The sequence below is a fragment of the Schistocerca nitens genome, chromosome 4, assembly GCF_023898315.1.
Source record: "Schistocerca nitens isolate TAMUIC-IGC-003100 chromosome 4, iqSchNite1.1, whole genome shotgun sequence".
NCBI classification, from domain to species: Eukaryota; Metazoa; Arthropoda; class Insecta; order Orthoptera; family Acrididae; genus Schistocerca; species Schistocerca nitens.
Genome location: NC_064617.1, coordinates 552,847,065 through 552,869,250, shown reverse-complemented (window position 1 = coordinate 552,869,250; position 22,186 = coordinate 552,847,065). Strand labels below are relative to the sequence as shown.

The following is a 22,186-nucleotide window of genomic DNA, read 5'->3' as shown; positions in this document are numbered from 1 at the left end:
ATCAAATTACTATTTAGTAAGCAGTTTCGTTTGTAGATTAGTTTGCATTTATCCCGAATCTTATCAATGAGCCTAAATCTGCCAAAATTAAGCCCATGTGAGATTCCATTTCAATTCTGTTTCAGGCATTGCTTTACCTCCAACAGTTAGGAAATCTAATTGTTTTATCCTGCTTGATGTAATTAAGGTCATAAAATAGGTCTAGCAGGAAGAGCTTGTAAGACAAAGAAAATCTGGTGTAAATGAATTTAATAGTGCAGATCATAAGACATACTGGCCGTCAAGTACTAACATGAGCATTTTTTTAGTAGATAGTGTGTATGTGGATGCCTGCTATAGGTCTGTTCTCACGCCTGGTAGACCAAAGCGGCACCTTCGTCGCTGGCATGTCCGTGGTGCCGGATCCTCGGTACCACGCTTTCAGACTGGGTTCCGTCCTCGGCTACGAAGCGGAAAACTCTCAGCAGCTGGTGCAGTTCTTACGCTCTGTGAACGCCACTGACCTCCTGGTGGATACGTTCGTCTTAATGACGGATGAGGTAAGTCTTGCTTTTCTGTTGTGTCAGGGGATTTCACACTGTGCGACACTTAGTGTCAAGCAACCACAAACTGTTACGTACTTCGGTTACTTCCAGAAAATTAAACGCAGTTAATAAGGGGCCACACTTCAACTGTTCTCGATATACGTAAACATCCTTAAGAGCATACCTACTAAAGGTCATAGATAAATGACGGTAAAACGTGATATATTCTACACTCATAGGTCTTTAATTCTTGGTGAATGTAAGAAGCAGGGTTGCACTTTGGGAGCTGATTCGTAAAGGACAAGGAAAACCTTATGAACCTGATCATTTTTCCAGAAATTCATCGTTTAGGTACTTGAGGCCAAATGATTTAAACCACTCAGCAATCTGTGCAGCGTAGCGCAACCAACGATGGGAGATCAGACAAGAAATGCTTACTGTCGCAAATTATTTTCATTGCTAAGGGAAAGTCCCACGACCATTTTACCAAAAATCTTGCTGGTTAGGCCTGAGCATGGGGGTGGAGGTTGGAGGAATTTGAAACTCATTTTTTATGTCTTCTTTGACTGTCTCGAAAACCGCAGATTCTAGGGAAAAAGCTTCTCAGTGCAAAGTTAAATTGCATTCATTTCCTATCTAGGACTAATAGTTTCCGCGTTGCAGAGGATGTAAAAACCGCAGATAATTAAAATTAGAGTTCAAAGGTATGACGGTAGCCTCTATCATTAAATGAAGTGCGTTTAGGACAAATATTAGATGTGTGTGTCACACCTAAGTGCAGGAGAACAGAATTAAGGAATAAATCTTGTTCTAGAGGTGCAACAGGCGGAAAGCAGCGGGGGTTGAGTTTAGAAGCTTGAGCAAAGGTAGGTCGCCGGATTATAGTCTTACAGTTACCTCCTTCATAGGTCTGCAAACCGGAGGGTAAGCAGGCGATTGCCATTCTCTCTATCCCGGTACATATAAAAATCAACTACAAGGTGTTCACAAAGTTATACCGACCATTGAACAGCTCGCGTTATGAATTATTGAAGATGAAGTATGCAAACGTGCCAGGCCGTGTTCATTTTCAAAGATCTCTGTTAACACTACATGGAATGCAGGTGTGAAATATTAATAACACTAACACGAGAACGCATAATGACGGGATCTACGCAAAACTCTGTACATTGTTCTACACTGCTAGAGGAGAGCTTGGACATCCCGTAGAGTAGCTATAGCCTTCCTCCGGGAAAGAAAACTCCCCCCACCATGGGAGCTGCAGGCTCTTCAGTTTACAGACAGCCTGTCCATCCCTTCCACTCTTGTTCCATCATATGAGTAGACAAAGTAACTTCACTGAGCTCGTGTTTACATATTGGAGTCGTTTACAGTTTACTGAATACTTATTTGCAGTTGTTAAGAGAGCCATTGCGTAAAAAAGCTCCACATCAGGAACTGTGGAATGTCTGCCACACTGGAAAGCCTGTCCCAAGTGTAACATGCTGCTAAAATGTATTCGACAATATTGGGTATATTGTCTCCGCTATCAATGGCTGGAACAATTTTCGAAGAATAATGGGTATCAAATGCGTGAGCGCTCCCAACATCTGAAGAGGCTGAGGGGCTTAAATTGACTCCCTCTGTAACAGAAGTAGATCACGAAGGTGTTACGAACCTTCATATATTTCAGCCTAAGTCCAGTAATGCATTATAGCAGATTACCTTTCTAGATTTAAACAAGTTCAGTCCTATTCCATCATATTTGCACCAATCTTGGAAGATAGGCTGTGGATATGTGGTAAGTGGCTAACTCAGTGCAACTCATTCTCCAACATGCCACCAGTTACTGAACTTAAGAAATGAGTGGTGAGATAAGTGCAGTAACTTCCTGGTCATCCATTAATTCACCAACAAACACCACGGTTAGACAACTTTACAGTATGCTGTCAACAATAGACAGCAGCAACATGCCACATTTACCGATCCAATCTCTTTCCCACCAGAATCACTGAAAATATTACCCTTACAAACTAAGCCGTGCTCAATCGTTGTTTACAGTAACGTATTTTACAAAGAAGTCCATTCAACAACTAAAAATAAATACCCACTTAATAAATAAAGAACAGCTACACTATGTAAACACAAGCTGAAGGATGTTATTTTGTCTACATATGTAAGAGAACTAGACGGGAAATTCTTGGGAGGTACAATCTGTAAACTGAAAAGTGAACAACGCTCGTGGTGGGGGAAGCAGCCTTTCCAGGAAGAATGCCACAGCTGCATGCAGGATGGTTAAGAAACAAGTTCCCCTTTAGCACTGTAGAACAGTGTACAGTGGTTATGTAAATTCTGACTATTTGTATTTGTGGCTTTAGTATTATTAGTAACTCACATTTGTATTCTATGTAGTGTTAACGGACGTGTGGAAACTAAACACAGCCCGGCACGTCTGCACACTCCACAGCAGAGTAACATATAAGGCGAACTGTGGAAGTGCCGACAAAACTTCGCCAAACACACTGTAGTTGCTTTCTTGTGATACAGTAGTGTAGAGAGAATGAGGAATCGTCCGCTCGCTCTTCAGTCTGCAGACCTTTGAAAGAAGGAAGTGCACGACCACAGTCTGGCCACGCACCGTCCCTCACTCCTCGCGCCTCCACCCCTCCTCCCTTTGCAGCGTGTTACACCATCTTAATATTGCTAGCCTGCTCTTAGATGTCGTACACACATTTAATATTTGTTGTTAGCGCATATCAATGAATTATAAACATTAGAACTCTTATTTTTAATAAACTGCGATTTTTCCATCTTCTGCAACGCAGAAACTATTAGTCCTCGATAGAAAATGAATAGGCTCTTCCTCGTTGGAAATTTAATGCAGTTTAATTTCGTGCTCGGAAACATTTTCATAGAAGCCGCGGTTTTCGTTATATTAAAGATTAATACAAAAAACTTACCTTACACGCCACCATTCCCATCCCCCCCCCCCCCCCCACTGCCTTAAAATTCACACCCATTGGCCCGGATTTTTAGTATGTTGTTCATGAGACTACCTCCAACCAATCTAAAAAAATAGCGATGGACAAATTTTTTCCCTCAGTCGACCATTTATGGACTTCGTTGGCTGAACTAGTAAACTGAAGTGTCGCAATGGCAAACTGCTAGTTTCTGGGACGCCAACAATATTTTGCAGTGAGGCTGCATCACAGACAGCGACGATATGTAAGACCAGCTACCAGCAGCATCCACAGAGTAAGACCAGATTAGGTGCCAAAACGTCCATCTCAGTATGCAACATAAAAAAGTATGTGGTAATTCATCCTCAAGGCAATTGAACTCTGTAAAATTCATTGGTAAAACAAAATACGCAAGTGGTTACGAACACTTTGGTGACGGAGGTTGCATCGGTCGTCACGTGAAATGAGCTCTGGAGAGAACGAATTGCAGAAGAAGTGACGTCAAGCTTTCTTAGCCACGGAATCAATTACAATTAGTTAGAAACTGGTACAAAACCCAAGTGCTAATGGCGCACTAAAGAAAAAGGTGTTATATGAGAATTTATTACAATTATCGAATACCATTAATCCCTCGGTAAGGGGTCAGTATTTGTAGGGACGTGACATTTCACTCACCCGGTGAAATTAACAGAAACGCTATCATGATATAAGGATTGGATGAACAGAAAACAGTCACTCAAATGGAATTTCACTCTCCAGTCGTTTTGTGCCTTTCTAATCGACGTGTGAAGCACGTATTTTTCTTGACAGAGTGAAACTCTCACGGTCGCATCCCGGCACAGATCCTATCACCAACTTTGGACGCAGATGTAGCCCGCGTGGCGCGGTCACAACGTTGATAACGATGTTGGCCGAGGACTGATAAGTTACCTTTAACGGAGTGAGAGGGCGGAAGTTTCCTAGGATGCGTAGGACAGATGATTTAGGCACGGAGAGGAGATGTTGGAGAGGAGATGTTGACTTCGTAGGAAGTGACTAATGGTGGAAAAACTTAGAAATACAATTTAAGAACAAATTTTTTCCCGATACTTCAACCTTAATCGAAGAGATCTCTTACGGTGGCTTTATACATTTGCACATCAATGTTTACTCCCTACCACCCTGCATGACAGTCTCTTCCAGTAACTCCTGGCTCCTGAGTTCTGTCTTTCACTATCAGAGACGAGTCCTCTCCTTGTAACTTGTTACAACACACAATCTAATAATCTAAACATAACACTACACAAGTACGAGAAAGCGCTTGTTAGTCCCTATATTTTGACACACATAAAATACCAATTACACTAGTCGACAAACTCAAATTTTTTCTGCATCTGGTTTGTAAACGGTTGTATTTGTCTAATTTTGGGATGCTGAGTACATTGGTAAAATCAGTCTCTCCCCATCGCATCAGATTTCCCAGACACGCAGTAAAACCAAAAACAGTACTGCCAAACACTGACAGAACTAAAACAAGGAATAGGTATTCACAATTTTAGAACCTAATATTATTCAATATGTATATTTGGACATGAGGCCTGTATAAGGACTAAATTAGTCCACAACGTATTATTAACTTTAATGTCCTCTGCTATTCGAAAAATGCAAGAGTAGTGCTCTTCTTTTGCCTGCCGTTTCATCGATCGCCCTCAGAACCCAGCAGTAGTCGCTCGGCGTGAAAGGGTTCCAGTGACTTTGATAAATGTTCTATCGTATAGATGTCTTGATGAGATCGTTCACCCTGCTCATGCTTATGGCTCCCAAATTTGCAGGAAAGCAATCAAGTGGCAGTGTAAGAAGTGAGTTTTAAGCGGCATTCTTCACTCCTTGTTCCTGCAGCTGACAAGAATTCATAATGGAAATATGGTTATCATAACTTCTGTTGCCCAGAAAGCCCTTCACAACTGCTTTGAAAGAGGACTAGCAGCTAATTCGATATCTGTCAGTTAAATATAAACGGTTGGATATTTCATCAGTTTTCTTATTTGTGGTCACACAAATATACCTTATTTCAGCTTTGCTCCACAAATTTAGGAAAACTTTCTTTAAAAAGACTGAAAGCCTGACAGTAAAAAAATCCTGCACACCAAAATACATACTAATTGACATATAACACCCGTAACGCAAACTGACTTTCGATTAGTGTTACCATCCATTGAGACTCACGCAGTCAGACACGATATTCACACAAGGAGAGAGGTGTAAGGCACCACTTGTTCCTCACTACACTCTGACACCTAGAAAATGCCAACTATTGCTGGTTGCCAGTAATGGAAAGAGACATTAAAGAGCATGACCTTCACTAACAGGCGGAAGACTAAAGTTACTAACGGCTGCAGCAGCATCGCAGTGTCACTGTGCAGATACTCCAAAGTTAGGCTGTAGTACTGCTTCTTCTACTCCCTGGCACTGATTGCGACTGTCACTGCCTTGGTCTTCTGCGCTTATCGCGAGTCTACTGGTTCTTCAGGGACTTCTGGATGAGTTTCTCTAGAAGCGTTGCTTTCCCCTTAAGGTATCTTTTGAACAGCACGTTGCAAGGCATCCCAGATATGCTTAATAATGTTCACGTCTGGAGAATTTGGTGGCCAGAGGAAGTGTTTAAACTCAAAAGAGTGTTCCTGGAGCCCTCTGTAGCAATTCTGGACGTGTGGGGTGTCGCATTGTGCTGTTGGAATTTTCCAAGTCCGTCACAACGCACAATGAACATGAATGGATGCAGGTGATTAGACAGGATGCTTACGTACGTGACACTTGTCAGTCATACCTAGAGGTATTAGGTGTCCCATATCACTCCACTCCAACTGCACACACCTCACAGCATTACAGGGCTCCACCAACTTGAACAGTCCCCTGCTCAGATGCAGGATCTATGGATTCATGAGGTTGTCTCCATATCCGTACACGTTCATCGGCTCGATACAATTTGAAACGAGACTCGTCCGACTAGGCAAGATGTTTCCAGTCATCAACAGTCCAATGGCTGTGTTGACGGGTCCAGATGAGGCGTAAAGCTTTGTGTTGTGCAGTCATCAAGGGTACAAGAGTGGGGCTTTGGCTCCGAAAGCCCATATCGATGATGTCTCTTTGAATGGTCCGCACGCTGACGCTTGTTCATGGTCCAGCAGTGAAATCTTCAGCAGTTAGTGGAAGGGTTGCACTTCTGTCACGTTGAACGATTCTCTTCAGTCGTCGTTGATCCCGTTCTTGCAGGATCTTTTTCCGGCTGCAACGACGTGGGAGATCTGACGTTTTATCGGATTGCTCATATTCATCGTACGCCCGTGAAATGGTCGTACGGGGACGCCCTCACTTCATCGTTACATCGGACATGCTGTGTCTCATCGCTAGTGCGGTGACTATAACACCACGTTCAAACTCATTTAAATCTTGATAACTTGCCATTTTAGCAGCAGTAACCGATCTAACTATTGCGCCAGACACTTGTCTTATATAGGCGTTGCTACCGCAGCGCCGTGTTCTGACTGTTTACATATCTCTGTATTTGAAAACGCATCCTATACCAGTTTCTTTGGCGCTTCAGTGTAGATCTTGCATACAGACGTACACGTAATTGTGCTATATTGGCCGTGATTGTGAGCGAACGACTTTCGCCTCATTGTGGGGACACTGTAATGTTAACTCCACTTCTCACTGGCCCAGCGTCACTCGCATTACGCCTTCGCAGCACTATGTGCCAGCACGTGCTAAAGTTACTACTTAACAATGTTTTCTTTCTTTCAATAGCATATTACTTCTTACATTAATAACATTTTATAGCCATGACCACCCTCATATTAAGAAAATTGACCGCCATGACCCCCTGCCAACTAAAATAGTTTATGAGCACTTATACAGTGTGCCTTTAATTCATTTAAATGTACTATGTTACATGTTGTTTCGTAAAACCTAGTTACATAATATGCAAATTTCGTTTCTGCCTTCTATTCCACTAGTATAGTTTATCTTCTTCTTCACGAAGACGCTTCTTATAAGTGACAACGTTGTCTGTCCTCAGTCGAGTAGGCTCGGTTGTATAAAGTAGTCTTAAAACAAATCGACTAGTAACGATTTCTACTGTCAAAACTGTCTGTATCAAACTTATATACGTATCTGCAACGCGGACAATGCAAACAGCAACCTACAACTATTACTAAAGATAAGGTGGACTCTTCTCTAAAGGTCCATTTCCATTTACTGTTAGTCAGTCATCGGTTCCATATACCCCAGTCTTTTTACAGCTACCCGTAAGTAATGTAACCTAGTCGCCGCATTTCTTAACAGTAATTCTAGCGGTATCTCAAAAAGGTTAGACATTTTCTCAGTAATCGATTTCTATAATAATATTAGGGACACTGTCCCTTCTAGTGACTTTGTTCTGTACTAGTGTAGCGGCAGTCGCCGAGACGAGAGGACGCGCAGCATAGCAGCTGCAGCTCTTGTGAGATAAACTTTAAATTAATATAGTCTTCGTTTTTTGTTCACGTGTTTCTGCAAAGAAGTGAACTGTACGTGTGTATTTTACTGTGTAGGCTAGTGATTAAGAAAGTAATAGTTATTTTTTGTTTTTGCGTAATTCTTGTTAATATCGTTGTGTGGGGCGGCTTCCTAGTGTAAATTTTCCGTGTAGAGAAATTTATTTTTGTTTAATTACTTGCGGTCTCAGAGTTCAGCGAGAAATTTGCACACTAACTTTTAGTATTACTTTATTCTCCTTTGGTATATTTTCAAACTCAGTAGCGCCATTTGAGACGTATCTATTTTATACGCAGTATGATACGACCAGGAACTGTGCCTGTTGTGAGAGGACACAAGGAGAGTTGGCAAATGTCTGTAAACAGCTGGAACCTGCGTTGGCTACCGTCGACAAGCTTCTAGCTAATGCTCGAAGTTGCCCTGACGCCGGGCCACAGTGACGAGACCTGCGACACCTTTGGTGTCACTGGAATCCCCTGGTGGCCCGTACGTCACTTCGGCTTCCGGTACGTAACATCTGACCGATTCGTCGTCACTCCAGAGTGGGTGGCAGACAGTGGTGGGTCCGCGTGTCACTGGGCGGAAGGCGAAAGAGGGTAGCAGGCCGTGCGGCTGGCACCCCACGCCATAGCAACAGGTACGAGGTGCTTCCCAGTGTTGATGATAACTCTGAGCCAGCAATGGATGCCTCTCCTGTTGGGCCAGCGGTAAATTTTCTTGCCCAGTCTGGACAAGTGTAGAGGGTGGGTACGCTAGTCATTGGGAAATCCAATGTTAGGTGGGTGGTGGAGCCCCTCGGGGAGATAGCAGGCAAGGCGAGAAAGAATTCCGGTGTGCATTTGGTATGATTGCCGGAAGACCTCATCCGTGATGTGGAGGCGGCCCTGCCGGCGGCTATCGAGCGCTCTGGGTGCAACCGGCTGCATGTAGTGGCACATGTCGGCACTAATGACGCCTTCCGCTTGGGTTCTGATGCCATCTTCGGCTCTTTTTGGCGGCTGGCTGATGCGGTGAAGACAACTAGCAATGCACGCGGGGTTCAGGCTAAGCTATTTGTAGCATCGTACCCAGGGTACTTTGGATTGGAGCAGAGTGGAGCAGAGTGGAAGGTCTAAACCAGAGGCTAAGACGGCTCTGCGACGGTATCAGATGCGAATTTCTCGACCTCCGCTGTCGGGTGCAGAGTTGTAGGGTTCCTCTTAATAGGTCAGGCGTGCACTACACTGCTAGGGTAGCAGAGTACGTTGTGCGTACACATGGGGCTTTTTTAGGTTAGAGGACATCTCTCTTGGGAGCAAACACGATTTGACTGTTAAATTAGCCACAGTGACCTCAGAGAATCTCTGTCCTCGCAGATCAGAGATAGAAAAGATTAATATGATTTTAGTAAACTTCAGGAACATCCAAGGAAAGGTCCCAGAATTAGTATCGCTTATTGAAAGTTATAGTGCACAGATAGTACTTGGAACAGAAAGCTGGTTGAAGCCAGAAGTCAACGACAACGAAATCCAAAGTTCAGACTGGAATGTTTATCGTAAGGATGTGTTAGTTGCCAATGGTGGCGACGTGTTTATTGCAGTAAAAAATTCGATAAAATCTAGCGAGGTTATCACGGATTACGAATGTCAATCTGGGTGAAACTGAGTGTCAAAGAACACTCAAAAATGCTGATCGGTTGCTTTTATAGACCACCTCAACCAGGATCTGTAGTTGTAGAGCGCTTAAGATACAGCTTCCCGAATATCATTAGTAATTTTCCTGATCATGCCGTTGTAGTAGGGATGACACCAATTTGCCAGGTATAGACTGGGAGTGTTATGCTATCAAAACTGGTGCTGGAGACCAAGAATCGTATGGCATTGTTCTCGATGTCTTGTCTGAAAATTACCTTGAGCAGATACTTACAGAAACAACTCGTGAGGGTAACGTCTTAGACCTCCTGGCAATAAATAAACCAGAACTTACCGAATCAGTTAACGTAGAGGAACGTATCAGTGATCATAAGACCGTGACAGCATCTATAACGACGGGTCCTACAGGGAATGTTAAGAAAGATAGGAAGGTATATTTGCTCAACAAGGGTGACAGGATACAAATTTCAGAATATCTCAGCAGTAAACATCAAATATTCGGTGATGACGAAGATGTGGTGAACAAATGGAAAAAAATTTAAATGCATAGTTCAATATGCCCTAGACAAGTATGTTCCGAGTAAGGTTTTAAGGGAGGTGAAAGATCCACCATGGTTTAATAGCCATGTTAGAAAAGCGCAACGTAAACAAAGAGCACTTCAACTCAGTTTAAAAGAAGTAAAAGCTTAGCTGACAAACAAAAGCTGAATGAGGCGAAGATGAGAGCAAGGAGAGCAATGAGAGAAGCGTTCAGTGACTTCGAAAGTAAGACGTTGACAACGACCTGAGTAAAAACCCTAAGAGATTTTCGTCGTATGTGAAATCAGTAAGTGGGCCAAAATCATTTATTCATTCTCTGAGCCACCACACCGGCACCGAAACGGAAGATAACAGAGAGAAAGCCGAAATACTGAATTAGGTCTTCCGACGTTGTTTCACCGCAGAAGATCTTAACACTGTCCCTCCTTCAATCATTGGCAGATATTGAGATGATCGATCGCGGAATTGAAATGCAGCTACAATCGCTTAGTAGTGGAAAGGTTTCAGGACCACATGAGGTACCTATAAGATTCTATAAAGATCATGCGAAAGAACTTGCTCCCCTTCTAGCAGTAATTTATCGTAGATCACTTGAGCAACGAAAGGTACCTAAGGACTGGAAAAAAGCACAGGTCATTCCAGTTTTTAATAAAGTCCGTAAGACAGATTGTGACCGTACAAACCCCCGTTACTAGATGAATGGGTCTAGTATGCAAGCATTGCTTTGTGGAGAGCGAGTGCGCTACATGGTGCGTGAGCCGCGGAAGCGCGTGGCGCGCCCGCGCGAGATTCGCAACGGTCGGTGGGACGCCTCCGTCGCTACGTGGCCCGCAGCTTGGGGCACTGTTTGGTTTTTCGCGCATTACGCGAAAACTATGTAACTTACAGTGAAGAGCGATGCGGCAGTGGATTGTGGTCAGCAATATGCACCTTTTGAAAGATCGATCTTTATCTTAAGTCACGAGACGAAAAAGTTATAGTAACCTCAAAATCGGTTAATATCACGAAAACTGAAAGAGTAATAAAAATAGTAAATACCAACATACAGGGATGATCGAGCACTCATTAAAAACGTTTCGTCATAGCGGATCTAGTGCCGTAGTCATATGTTAAGATTCATAAATAATTAAGCCCGCAAAGAGCAATATACAAAATTTGAGGGAAAATTGTTTATAAAATTCAGTAGAAAATTCATGACGTAAAGAACGGCACTATATAATATTTTGGGTGATATCACACTTATTTTAAACTAGTTAAGTTATATTATACACTTAACTTGCAACAGTTTTCATTGTTTGCAAATTATTATTAACATTTATCGGCCATAATTAATTAATTATTATAGATATGAGTATTTTGAGCAGCGCAATGTGTAGATCGCTATAGATTACTACTAGAAGCGGTGCTATATGCCATTCTATGTTAAAACTTTGCAGCACAGATGTAAACAAACAAATTTGCGCTAAGTGGGGAAATTTTGCATAAACTAAAACTTGATTTACGGGTGATAGAATAAGCCTAGAAATTAATGTATCATAGTAAATAAGATGTACTCGTAGCCCTAACTGGTGAGATTGGTACTTGCATAACCAGTGGTGGGTTGACGTCCGAGCATATAAAAGTGAGCGGCCATGTTGGCCAAGAGGTCAGTCGTTGATCAGAGGTTTTGGAGGGTGGGTGGCGAGCAAGCCCCACTTGAGGGTGGCCTATGTGGTCGTTTGAGAATTCTTTTTCGCGCCAATTAATTTCGGCAAAGAGCATTGTTTAATAGTGCAAGTGTGCAAGAATATATTTGGTGAACTGGAACTGCTACGATTATTTGTGTGAGTACGATTTACGAGGTATACATCGTCGTAAGTGAACATGTGGCGAACTGTAATTTCGCGCCAAAGCTGTTAGAACAAAGAGGACAGTGGGACTTGTGGTTCTGTTCGAATTGATTGAGTAATTTTCGTTTATAGCAGCCTACATTACTGCTATTGGGGGCTCGGAGTCAAATTATTATTAAAGTAAAACTGTAAACCATCTCACCAGTACTAATTTCATTGTGTGAAAGAAAAGGACAACGCCAATAAATAGTGATTGAACTGTGTCGTGAAAAACTGATTTTGCTATAATAATCACCTAATTTTTGTTCCCTAGCATAAACTGTACTTATGTCTGAGTGAATAATTAATTGAAGAACTATAACAAATGCGCGGGTGTGGAAGTGTACTAATGCACCAAGTATGGAAATCATCCCCTGAGACTTACGTGAGAGCCAAAATTTGCAATAACATTTTTTAACCAACATTTGTATGTGAACATTCGTGTGATCTGCTGCAACCGCACTTCTTCTTTATTATTAACCGCCCCGTCGCAAGGCCGTAAGACTGATCCACACAATTATAGACTTATATCGTTGACGTCAATCTGTTGTAGAATTATGGAACATGTTTTATCTGAAGAATTATGACGTTCTTGGAAAATGAACAGTTCCTCCATAAAAGCAACATGGATTCCGCAAACAGAGATCCTGCGAAACTACGTCAAGCCACAAGGAAGGTTGTGCAGTTATAGTGGGTGTCAAAAACACTTTGGACACGGATGGGGTCTGTAGATGTTGGCATGGATAAAATATCTCCCTAACTCGTGGTATCAATATGTAGTCGTTCTGACTAAATAATCGTCCACATGATAACAGATCTGAGTGGCGGATTAATGTGTGGTTGGAAATGGCACTGATGGCTGTCGACTTTGTCCACGTTGCTTCGGTACTTAGTCTGGAATATCGATAGACGGGGTTTCGTGGGGGTGTGACTATATATCAACAGAAACGGGAAGAGCTTGTTTATTATGGTTGATTAACGAAACTATATGGGGCTGAACCTCTGGCCACAGATTACATGTATCCATTGGAAGAAGAAGTAACCTTTAGGATAAATCGAGAGAGTATGTTCCCTTGAATGAAGGATATCTCCTTCAGCATAGCATTTTGCGGAAAACACTCACAACACAGATATTGGCACACCAAAAGGCAAACTTATTAGACCTCATGAAGAAAATAATACCACTTGGACAAATAACACGGAACATTTCACGAACTTAATAATTCATTAAAACTTGCCATCAATAATTAATTAAAACAATTTGAAATTAAACTCTACTCACTGAATAGCAAATCAATTTGTGTTGCTGAGTGCTAGCGTAGACACACAGATGTGCAACATATAGGATTATCGTTGTGTGAATTGGTTGACTCTCACTGCAGGAGTACTCCCGACAGAGGAGGACTCTGCGTCAGAAAAGAATCCAGGCTATATTTAGACATGATCCTGACACATACTGTGAAAGAAATACTTCCAGATATCAGCTAACGAATTAATAGGACTTGAAGTCAACAGAAAATTATTGATTTTGTTTGGATATCGACCACTGAGCAATACTGTGGATACCTATAAATTAACAGAAGATCCAGATGACGTCCCATCCACGAACATTAGTGCAATTTTATGTGGGGAAGAAAACATAAATGTCTAGATGACACTAGCAATACTCTCTAAGCATTCTTCAGTTTTGCCATGTCCCTTCTGGTAAACAGCCCAATAATAGTAACTACAACAATAAAGTCCGTAATGGGCGCTGTGGCCAGGAATATGTACAGCGAAGAATGTGATGCAGTTTTAAGTGATCTTGGACTTTTTCTCCATTTCTGACAGATAATAACAGTAATGATCAGGCATGGGAAAGAAACCTAAATTACTGACCTGTAAGAGACTTTAAAATTTTTCATGAGGACTGGCAAACTGTAGTTAGGAGACGTGTAATGAGAAACCAAAGGAAATGCGAAAACATTGTTTAAATTGTAACTCTTCAGGCTTTCCCGGCGATCTAATGACATCTTGGGTTGTCGGGTGTTCTGACGGATATCAGCGTCGTACTTGCACGATATTTCGGTCACGTAGCTCGTGGCCTTCATTAGGTGCGACCTGAGACTACTCCTCGACGCTGATATCCGGCAGAACACCCGACAACCCAAGATGTCATTGTTTAAATTGATCTTTGAAAAGGCATTTCCAAATTTATGCACATGAGCAGCATTATCTCACGAAAGAAATGGATACCAACATGTATCAGAAAGTCTTTTTAGTAAGTTAAGTACATTACTTCCATGGTTCAGTTTCTTAAATTACCACCACTTTACGGGTGGTCACTCACTGCTGCAAAAAAGTAATTTAATGACAAATAATCACAGACAAGCAAAACAAAACAGGCTGGTATATCATTAAATAGAGGGAGGTAAATGCATTATAATATATTAATAAGGGAGAGGGATAAAGTAGTAAATGTTGCATGCCAATTAGTAAACTACGTGAATGCTCGTTCTTCAGGTAATACGTTTACATTACAACAAAAGGCCTCGAAAACAAATATTCCGGCTGTAAATAATTGTGCACATCATGTTATATTAGCCACACATTATGAACGCAGTAAAACTGTAAAATATCTACAAAATTACAAATCATAACTAACCCTTGGATAGAACATCAATATGTGCACTGAACTGATGTACACAGAGTATGCAAACTTGGTAAATATAATAAATTAATAAATTAACCATTTGTGTTGGGGAACTTCCCAGATTATTCAAGGCATGAGTTGCTCATCCAATAAAGAAAGATAATGTAGACACATAGAAAACTACTGGCTCATTACCCTCCTGTCATCATTCTCAAAATAATGGAATCAGTTTTGAAGGACAGATTACTTAATTATTAGAATAAATACCACCTTATAAATGAATCACCGTTTGGATTCCATAGTGGCAGAAATACAAAATCAGCCTCAGAGAAATTCACAAAAATTATACATGAGGATGAGTGGATGAATGTTCGACATTTCTGAGTACTTCTGGGGGTTTTTGATATAGTTGACCCTACGATTCTACTAAGGAAGGTCGAACCATAAGGCGAAGGAAAGGTGACTAATTACTCATTCCAACCATGCCTAGCAGGTAGCATACAACAAGCAGAGGTGACACAAAACTCAAAAGAGTAAACTCTCAGTGAAACTCTTATCAAAACCGAAACACATTACAAGTTCCTCAGGATAGTATATTAGGACCAATACTGTTCCTGATGTACATAAATGACGATCCCAACTGCGTTAGTCTTGGGGAATAAACTCTTCTTGATGATGACACCGTATTATAATCACTGAGAACATGAGAACTGCTTGTAGAAAAACAATTAAATTATATTTAAAGTAAACCTCTGTAGACCTGGTGACAAACACAATTTCTAGGATTGAGTATTGATTCTTGGTTGATGTGGAGTGAACATGTAACGTCCCCACAATCCAGTCGGTTAAACCACTCGACTGTGTGATCTTGTATCTAAGAATTTCAGAAGCAAGACTATCGGTTTTGAATATTGCTGAATCGAAATTAGGAAACAAATCAAACACGCAGTCAAGAATTGCAGTGATGTCTCACTGAACCATTACAAAATCTTTGATATAAAATTATTAGTGAATTAAAGTGTTTATATTAGTACTGACTTTTCACAGAAGTAACTGCTAACACCGGCTGAATAATTCAGTTGCATCAGTAAATGATAGGTAACTTTGAAATAACACCGTTTGTCAGACCAATTCGATGTACTCTAGCAGAAAACCAATTAATTATACAACTAGTATACCCAGTTTATAATAATTGGTTATATGATCGAGTATGGAATTCTGTATCATGTCAGTTGATGCATGTGTTCCCTGTAATTACTTAATATACCTGAATCATTGTGCACAGTAGTTTTCAGTCAATATCGGCAATATAACAAAACTTTGTCAGTATTGTAACACAGAAATGACCTTGAACACTACAATACAGAGACATTGTTGCAGACTCACGCTTACCTTCAAAATTAAACAAATTACAAAATTAAAATATCAAACCACTAAGAGCCGTTATGAAAGTTGGTCCGCTGAAACAACGCTGAATTATTGCGCACCGAGGGATCAGCACACAATAATATAGATTAAAAAGAAGAATTTGTTCAATATCTCACTCGTTTGGTGCCAGTGTTGAGCATACATTAAATAAGTACTTTAAATAAAAAAAACACTATGGCAAAGGCCTCTTACTATGCCAACTGTCTGTTACTGGACTTAGATTTCCTCATGAATTTTTCATAGGAATGGTATTTGGTATAATTCTATTTAATCCTGTTATATATTACGATATTCGGTAGTGTGAATAGGAATCTTAGAGCCAGGAACACATCTCAGGTAATAGTGTAATAGGACAATGATGTAGTCTGCCACACACACTATGCTGATACAAAAACCTACACTGTAGTAAAAATAATGTCTTCAGAAGTGTCACAGAGATCCACAATTTCAATTAGTGATCACTCTACCAATTTTACGGTCTAACGTCGTAGAGTCCTGGTCCGCAGCAGCAGAGGCCTAGAACTGCTCCATATCCAAAGATTGCGACATTAATATTGTGTAGTGGCATTGAATTTTGCCAGAGTTTTCTTCCCTTTCCACTGCAGTTTACGAGTATGAGGCTTGTGAGAAACTCACATGCTCTTTACCCGTGCCTCACAAATGCAGTCGTGAAGTCTCTGGGTCGTAGTCTTGTGGAATGGCAGGCAGAACAGTGCAGTGCGGTGTACTGACAGTGACTATAAACAGCATGGAACATAATCACAGTTTAGCAGATGTGGCGGAATGTTGCAGAAGGCTAGGGTCACGTGTAGCAGTACCAGCGGCGTTTAATGAGGAGATTTCAAAGGAAGCGCATGATTATGTGTTATCTGGTCATGGATGGTATAGAGCAACAAACCAGAGAGCGGCCTAGAGATACTGATGGAGAGGAACGAAAGCGGATGAATACCTGAAGAATTTCACACAGAACACACAGTGAGCTGATGTGAACCGTAGGTGAGTATAGTTGTGGCGGCTTGTTAGAAGCATCGAAACAATTTAAATACTGGGGGTCGATGGATTAGGAACGTTCAGTCATATACCAGCAGCAAACCGATTCATATTAAGAATAACAGATCACTTTTCTTAGTCTGTGGAGATGGTTGCTATGCCAAACCAGCAAGCAGTGGCAGCCGCACAAGGAATGGTTAACAACTGGATATTGGAGTACCAGACACGATAATTACAGACAATGTGCGAACTTCATGTCAGACCTATTGAAGGAGCATAGTAATTTATTGCATGTGAAGTAGTTTTGAACCAGTTTTCTTTATACATGGGCCAGCGGTAGAATAAAAGAGATACGTAATACAACTGGGAAAATGTTAAGTTACTATGTGAACGCACATCATATTGAATGGGATGTGTGTCGGTGAATAATTAAAAAGTATACACAAATGCTAAGATCTCCACGTATGAGATTACGTATGGAATATTCCATCACCATTGTATATGATAAAGGCAAAGAAAGGTAAAGCTCGGGAGTCGGTATGCGAGTTCGCGAAAACAGTACGAGAAGTATGGAACCGAATACCGAAGGCGAATCCGAATGCTTTGGGGAGGCAGGAAGAATCAGCGGGATGCACAGCCAGTATATCACAGTATAAAGTAGGGCAAAGGGTGATATTTCTAATCCATGCCGACCGCAGGTGAGACAAATAATTTCATCACAAGGTATCAAGAATCGTATCAGGTGGTGGAGACTGCATCGCCACTTAATGTGAAACTTCAGTTGCTAGCAAAAATATCAACAGTACATGGTGGGCATCTACTTTTCTGAGGTCGTCCACAACTGACTGCACAAGTTCGAAGGATGGAGCCAGAGAAAAATGCAAGGAGGAGGAGGAAGAGTGGGAGGAAAAGACAAGACGGTGTGGTTAAGCGAGTACATGACGCACCATATTTGTTAAGATCAAGAAGATAAACGGTGTTGTCAACAATTTATTTTGCTCATATGTTTGCTTATGTACAGCACTGTAGCGAATAAATTATGTTAGAGATCTTTCCTGTTATTTTGTCGTTTGTGAAGAGGCTTGATAGTATAATAATGTCGTGTGACGAGGGCCTCCCGTCGGGTAGACCGGTCGCCTGGTGAAAGTCTTTCGATTTGACGCCACTTCGCCGACTTGCGCGTCGATGGGGATGAAATGATGATGATTAGGACAACACAACATTTCAGTCCCTGAGCGGAGAAAATCTCCGACCCAGCCGGGAATCGAATCCAGGCCTGACCACTCAGCTACCGGGGGCGGACAGGCTTGATAGTGGCAGCAGCCTTTTGAGTGGGTGAAGGAATGATATTTGTCCCTGTATATGTTGCTACATGTCGAGGGTAACAATGCGGGGAATAGCAACATTGGATTTTGTCACCTGAACAGTACTTGTCGGGGTTACAGAAACCATGAAGCGGGCTACCGCCTCGGGTCAGCCTACTCATGCGATCTAGCAGACAGAATTTACCTACTATCACATGCCGTCAGTAGAGATGAAAATCGACCCAGCACGGATTTATATTCTCATTAGATTCCGGGTAACAAGAAGAGATGCACAGTTTCAGTGTTACGTCATTCACACACCCAGTGAAATGTGGAGCCGTTAGAAAGCTTGTGCAGTTGAGGATCCACGGGATATTATTAATTTCGGAAAAAAGGCAGAAAGTATGCACTAATGACGAGGAGGAATTACAACGGTGTCGAAGGGGGAAGTTCGCAGAGTGTCCTACCAGAGTAACACGAACCATCCAGAGTACATGCGCAATACAGCTGCGCTTAGACAAGCAGAAAGGACTAGATTGTTGGAAGAATATCGTGGAACCCATGCAGCATTTCCATCGAGCAGGTTCTCATAGGATTTACTCAACTTATGACGACATGCCGCATTTCCAGCGAGCAGGTTCTCATTTGATTTGTTGAACTTATGACGACAAGACAGCAGTGGTGTGTTATTATGGGCAAGAAAAACTGACGGAGGCCAGACCTATTGAATTTAAGGGAAGTTGGTTCTTAATCAATAGCACTATATGTGACATAATGGGACCAACCTTTCATCAGACAGCCTTGATTATGAGAATCACGCTCCCACCATCTGCCTCATAGTCACCCCATCCTGCGCTGGGCCATTATAACTATTTTCAAAACACAGAAAGCTCTATGACAATAACTGACATAAATGATAATGTGACTTATTGTAAAGAAGTCTTCAAAACGATGAATACTTCCACTAAACAAAGGGCGGCACATTTACCAGTCGCTTAGACGTATAAAATAACCTTGACAGTTCCTGCACGGCTAACTCAATACAGTCCAAAAGAAGGTATCGACTTAACTAACATTTAAAAAGGAAGATTAAACACAAAACAAACTTTTTCAAACGAAGAATGAATTTGTATCATAATTGGTCCAAAAAGATTAAAGAGATTAAGGAACATAATGGATTATTTAGTTAAATAAGAGTAGGTGATCGGTAAAAAATACAACACAACTAAATAATAACAATAATGAAACATCTCTGTTATTCCAGATAAAACTTCTTTTAATGTCTTATTTATTGTTTTCTTTTTATTCGTCTTTTGCTTTTCTGGGCATCTTGCTCCTGAAGTTCTGCTATTCATAATATCAGCATTTTACCCAAATAAAAAGTTGTGGTACACAATGTGGAAACAGAACACCGTTGGTGTAGTCTTTCATGTCGTCTAATATGTGTAGTGTGCACAGTGACTTGTAGTGAGAAATGAATTTACAGTGCACCGTGCTGTTTGCATCTTTAAATACCTTTTTACAATACAGTTCTGTATACGACACATAAACGAGCGAGTTTGCGCTGTTTTTAAAGAGCATGAGATTGAATTCAGTTAGGTTTCCTTTGATTTTCCTAAATTGAGACAAACCCTGGTTTGATTTCTTGGCCCATCGATCGTCGAACTAGGTCTAAGTATGTAAATGTCTGTATATACGAATCATTTTTATTTCTGTGTTCTTAAATCGTTTTACCAAGAGAAGTTCAGTATCCTTCTAAAAGCGATTCATGGATGAATAAAAGTGCTACTAGCAACAAATTTTGCATCTCCTTCGTGCTAAAGCTTCTTCCTGGTCGCTTCTTAAATTGACATCTTAGTGTTTAATCTAGGTGACGCGGTTCAGAAGTTCACCAGTGAAACGGCAATTTAATTTCACCAGTCTCATTATTGTGGTTACAGTCAACATATCTTACATGACTCTTTCTGAATACTTTTATCTTGTGGGGTTTCATATTGAACTAAACATACATCTTGTTATCACAATCACATTGTCCCAGGTGAAACGCAGTTATGATGGACAACATCAAACCACGCTTGTGGGGTGACACGAGAAATGGCCTGGATATCTGTAGCATTACGGATGAAGCACTCATCGAGAGCATGTGAATGTGATGTACAGATGTCATAGCTATAGTGTATAAATATTTACCTATTTGTCATGTTGCTGAAATGTTAGATACAACCAGTTTACCAAAGACGCTTATTAGTCGACGCAATGAAACAATAAAATTAATGCACTATTTACATTTCTCTTTCAGCAAAAACTGTACTACTCTTACAGCGTTTGGGCTCCTAGTATTGAACCAGATATCGAAGGAGCCTTCATAAGGGAGTCACCAATTCGTATACTGAATGCAGGCACTTTCAACAAAGTACCTATCATGATTGGCATTACGTCTGCGGAGACTGGTAAGTGTACATAGTGTGAGTACCTAATGCACGACAAGCAATGACTTAGTACGGTATGTTCCCAAGAGCTGAAAATCACTGATTAAAGTAAGTCCTACGCTGCACTCCAGTTTTCAGATGATTAATTCATCTCCATTTTACAATGCTTACTCACTAATGAATGTTTGGCATCACATTTCCATCATGTAGTCCCTGCTTTTTCCCATATATATTCTTTCTAATTCTGTTATGTACATATGGCTCACTGTTAAAACTTCCTCATTTGTTACTCTCGCTGTCCACGGTATTCCAAATTTTCTGCGGTATATCCTTACCTCAAAGCTGCTTTCTTAATTGGTTTACTTTAAATGGTGGGAACAGTCATACTGGAATTCTTAATAACGTGTTTTTCAGAAGTGGAAAGGAAAGGGATCGCCATAGAATAATGTGTAAATCATAACTTTTTAGGATTCCGCCCCTCAGTCGGTAAAAGCGGAACCCTTATAGCATAAATTTGTTGCCCATCCGTCTGTCCCTCTGTCTGTCTCTCCGACTCTGAAGACCCCTTTTGCTCTGAAACGGTTAGAGATCAAGTTGAATGTTACATCACATACTAAGGTCTACGGACCCTTGCCGGGGCAAAACATCTAAGTCATTGCAATAAAAAGATACATACGTAGGGAACATACCATTGACCCGGAATCATGAAATTTGCAAGAAGCTCAGTTTTACGGAACTAGCAGGAATAAATCCGAAAGTTGTTTATTTGCAATTATATCACATAAAATATCTTTTTTGGGATTACAAACTTACATTGCATTCGTAAACCGTCGAATATCTCAGGAACTGCTGTAGTGATTTTAATCTGCCCCTTTTCAGTAATACGTAGAGTGATTTACTAGGAAGCTTTGTGTGTATAATTTACAAATATTTCGTACTACTTGCTGCGATATGACGAAGCGAAGTCCCTTGCCACTGTTAAATGATGCATTTCCGTTCTAGCGATGACTGACCCTGAGTCCGCCGACTCGCCGCACCGGTTCACTCTCCTTACAAACATCCCCCTACAGTTTATCATACTTACGATACCTACAGCGTCAGTAGCGTTTCAAAGCAAAATAATACTAGTAACTGATGCACTTCCATTGTTTGGAATGAGGTTTCAGTATCACATAAAATATATACTGAAGTGTCCCACACACCAATTCGACATTTACGTAACCACAGCAGCCCTACGTTCGGCTCTAGCGTTGTCTTCTCTGAAGACTTCCTCACTTCGTTCAAGTAAGTACAAAAAGGACGATCGCAGCTTCAGTAACACATGTTAACATAACTCAGAAATTAATAAATGACACATTACGATAACGAATGCGAAATGACATAAAA

At 41.1% G+C, this 22,186-nt stretch overlaps 1 protein-coding gene across 1 annotated transcript in view; it reads left to right on the top strand.

Moving 5' to 3' along the window:
- LOC126251828 (venom carboxylesterase-6-like) overlaps window positions 1-22,186 on the top strand; it is a 92,755-nt gene that overhangs the window by 43,314 nt on the left and 27,255 nt on the right. The window contains exons 5-6 of the mRNA XM_049952490.1: window positions 340-539; window positions 20,671-20,821. Of these exons, the coding sequence (XP_049808447.1) occupies window positions 340-539; window positions 20,671-20,821 (351 nt within the window). The remainder of the gene's footprint in view (window positions 1-339; window positions 540-20,670; window positions 20,822-22,186) is intronic.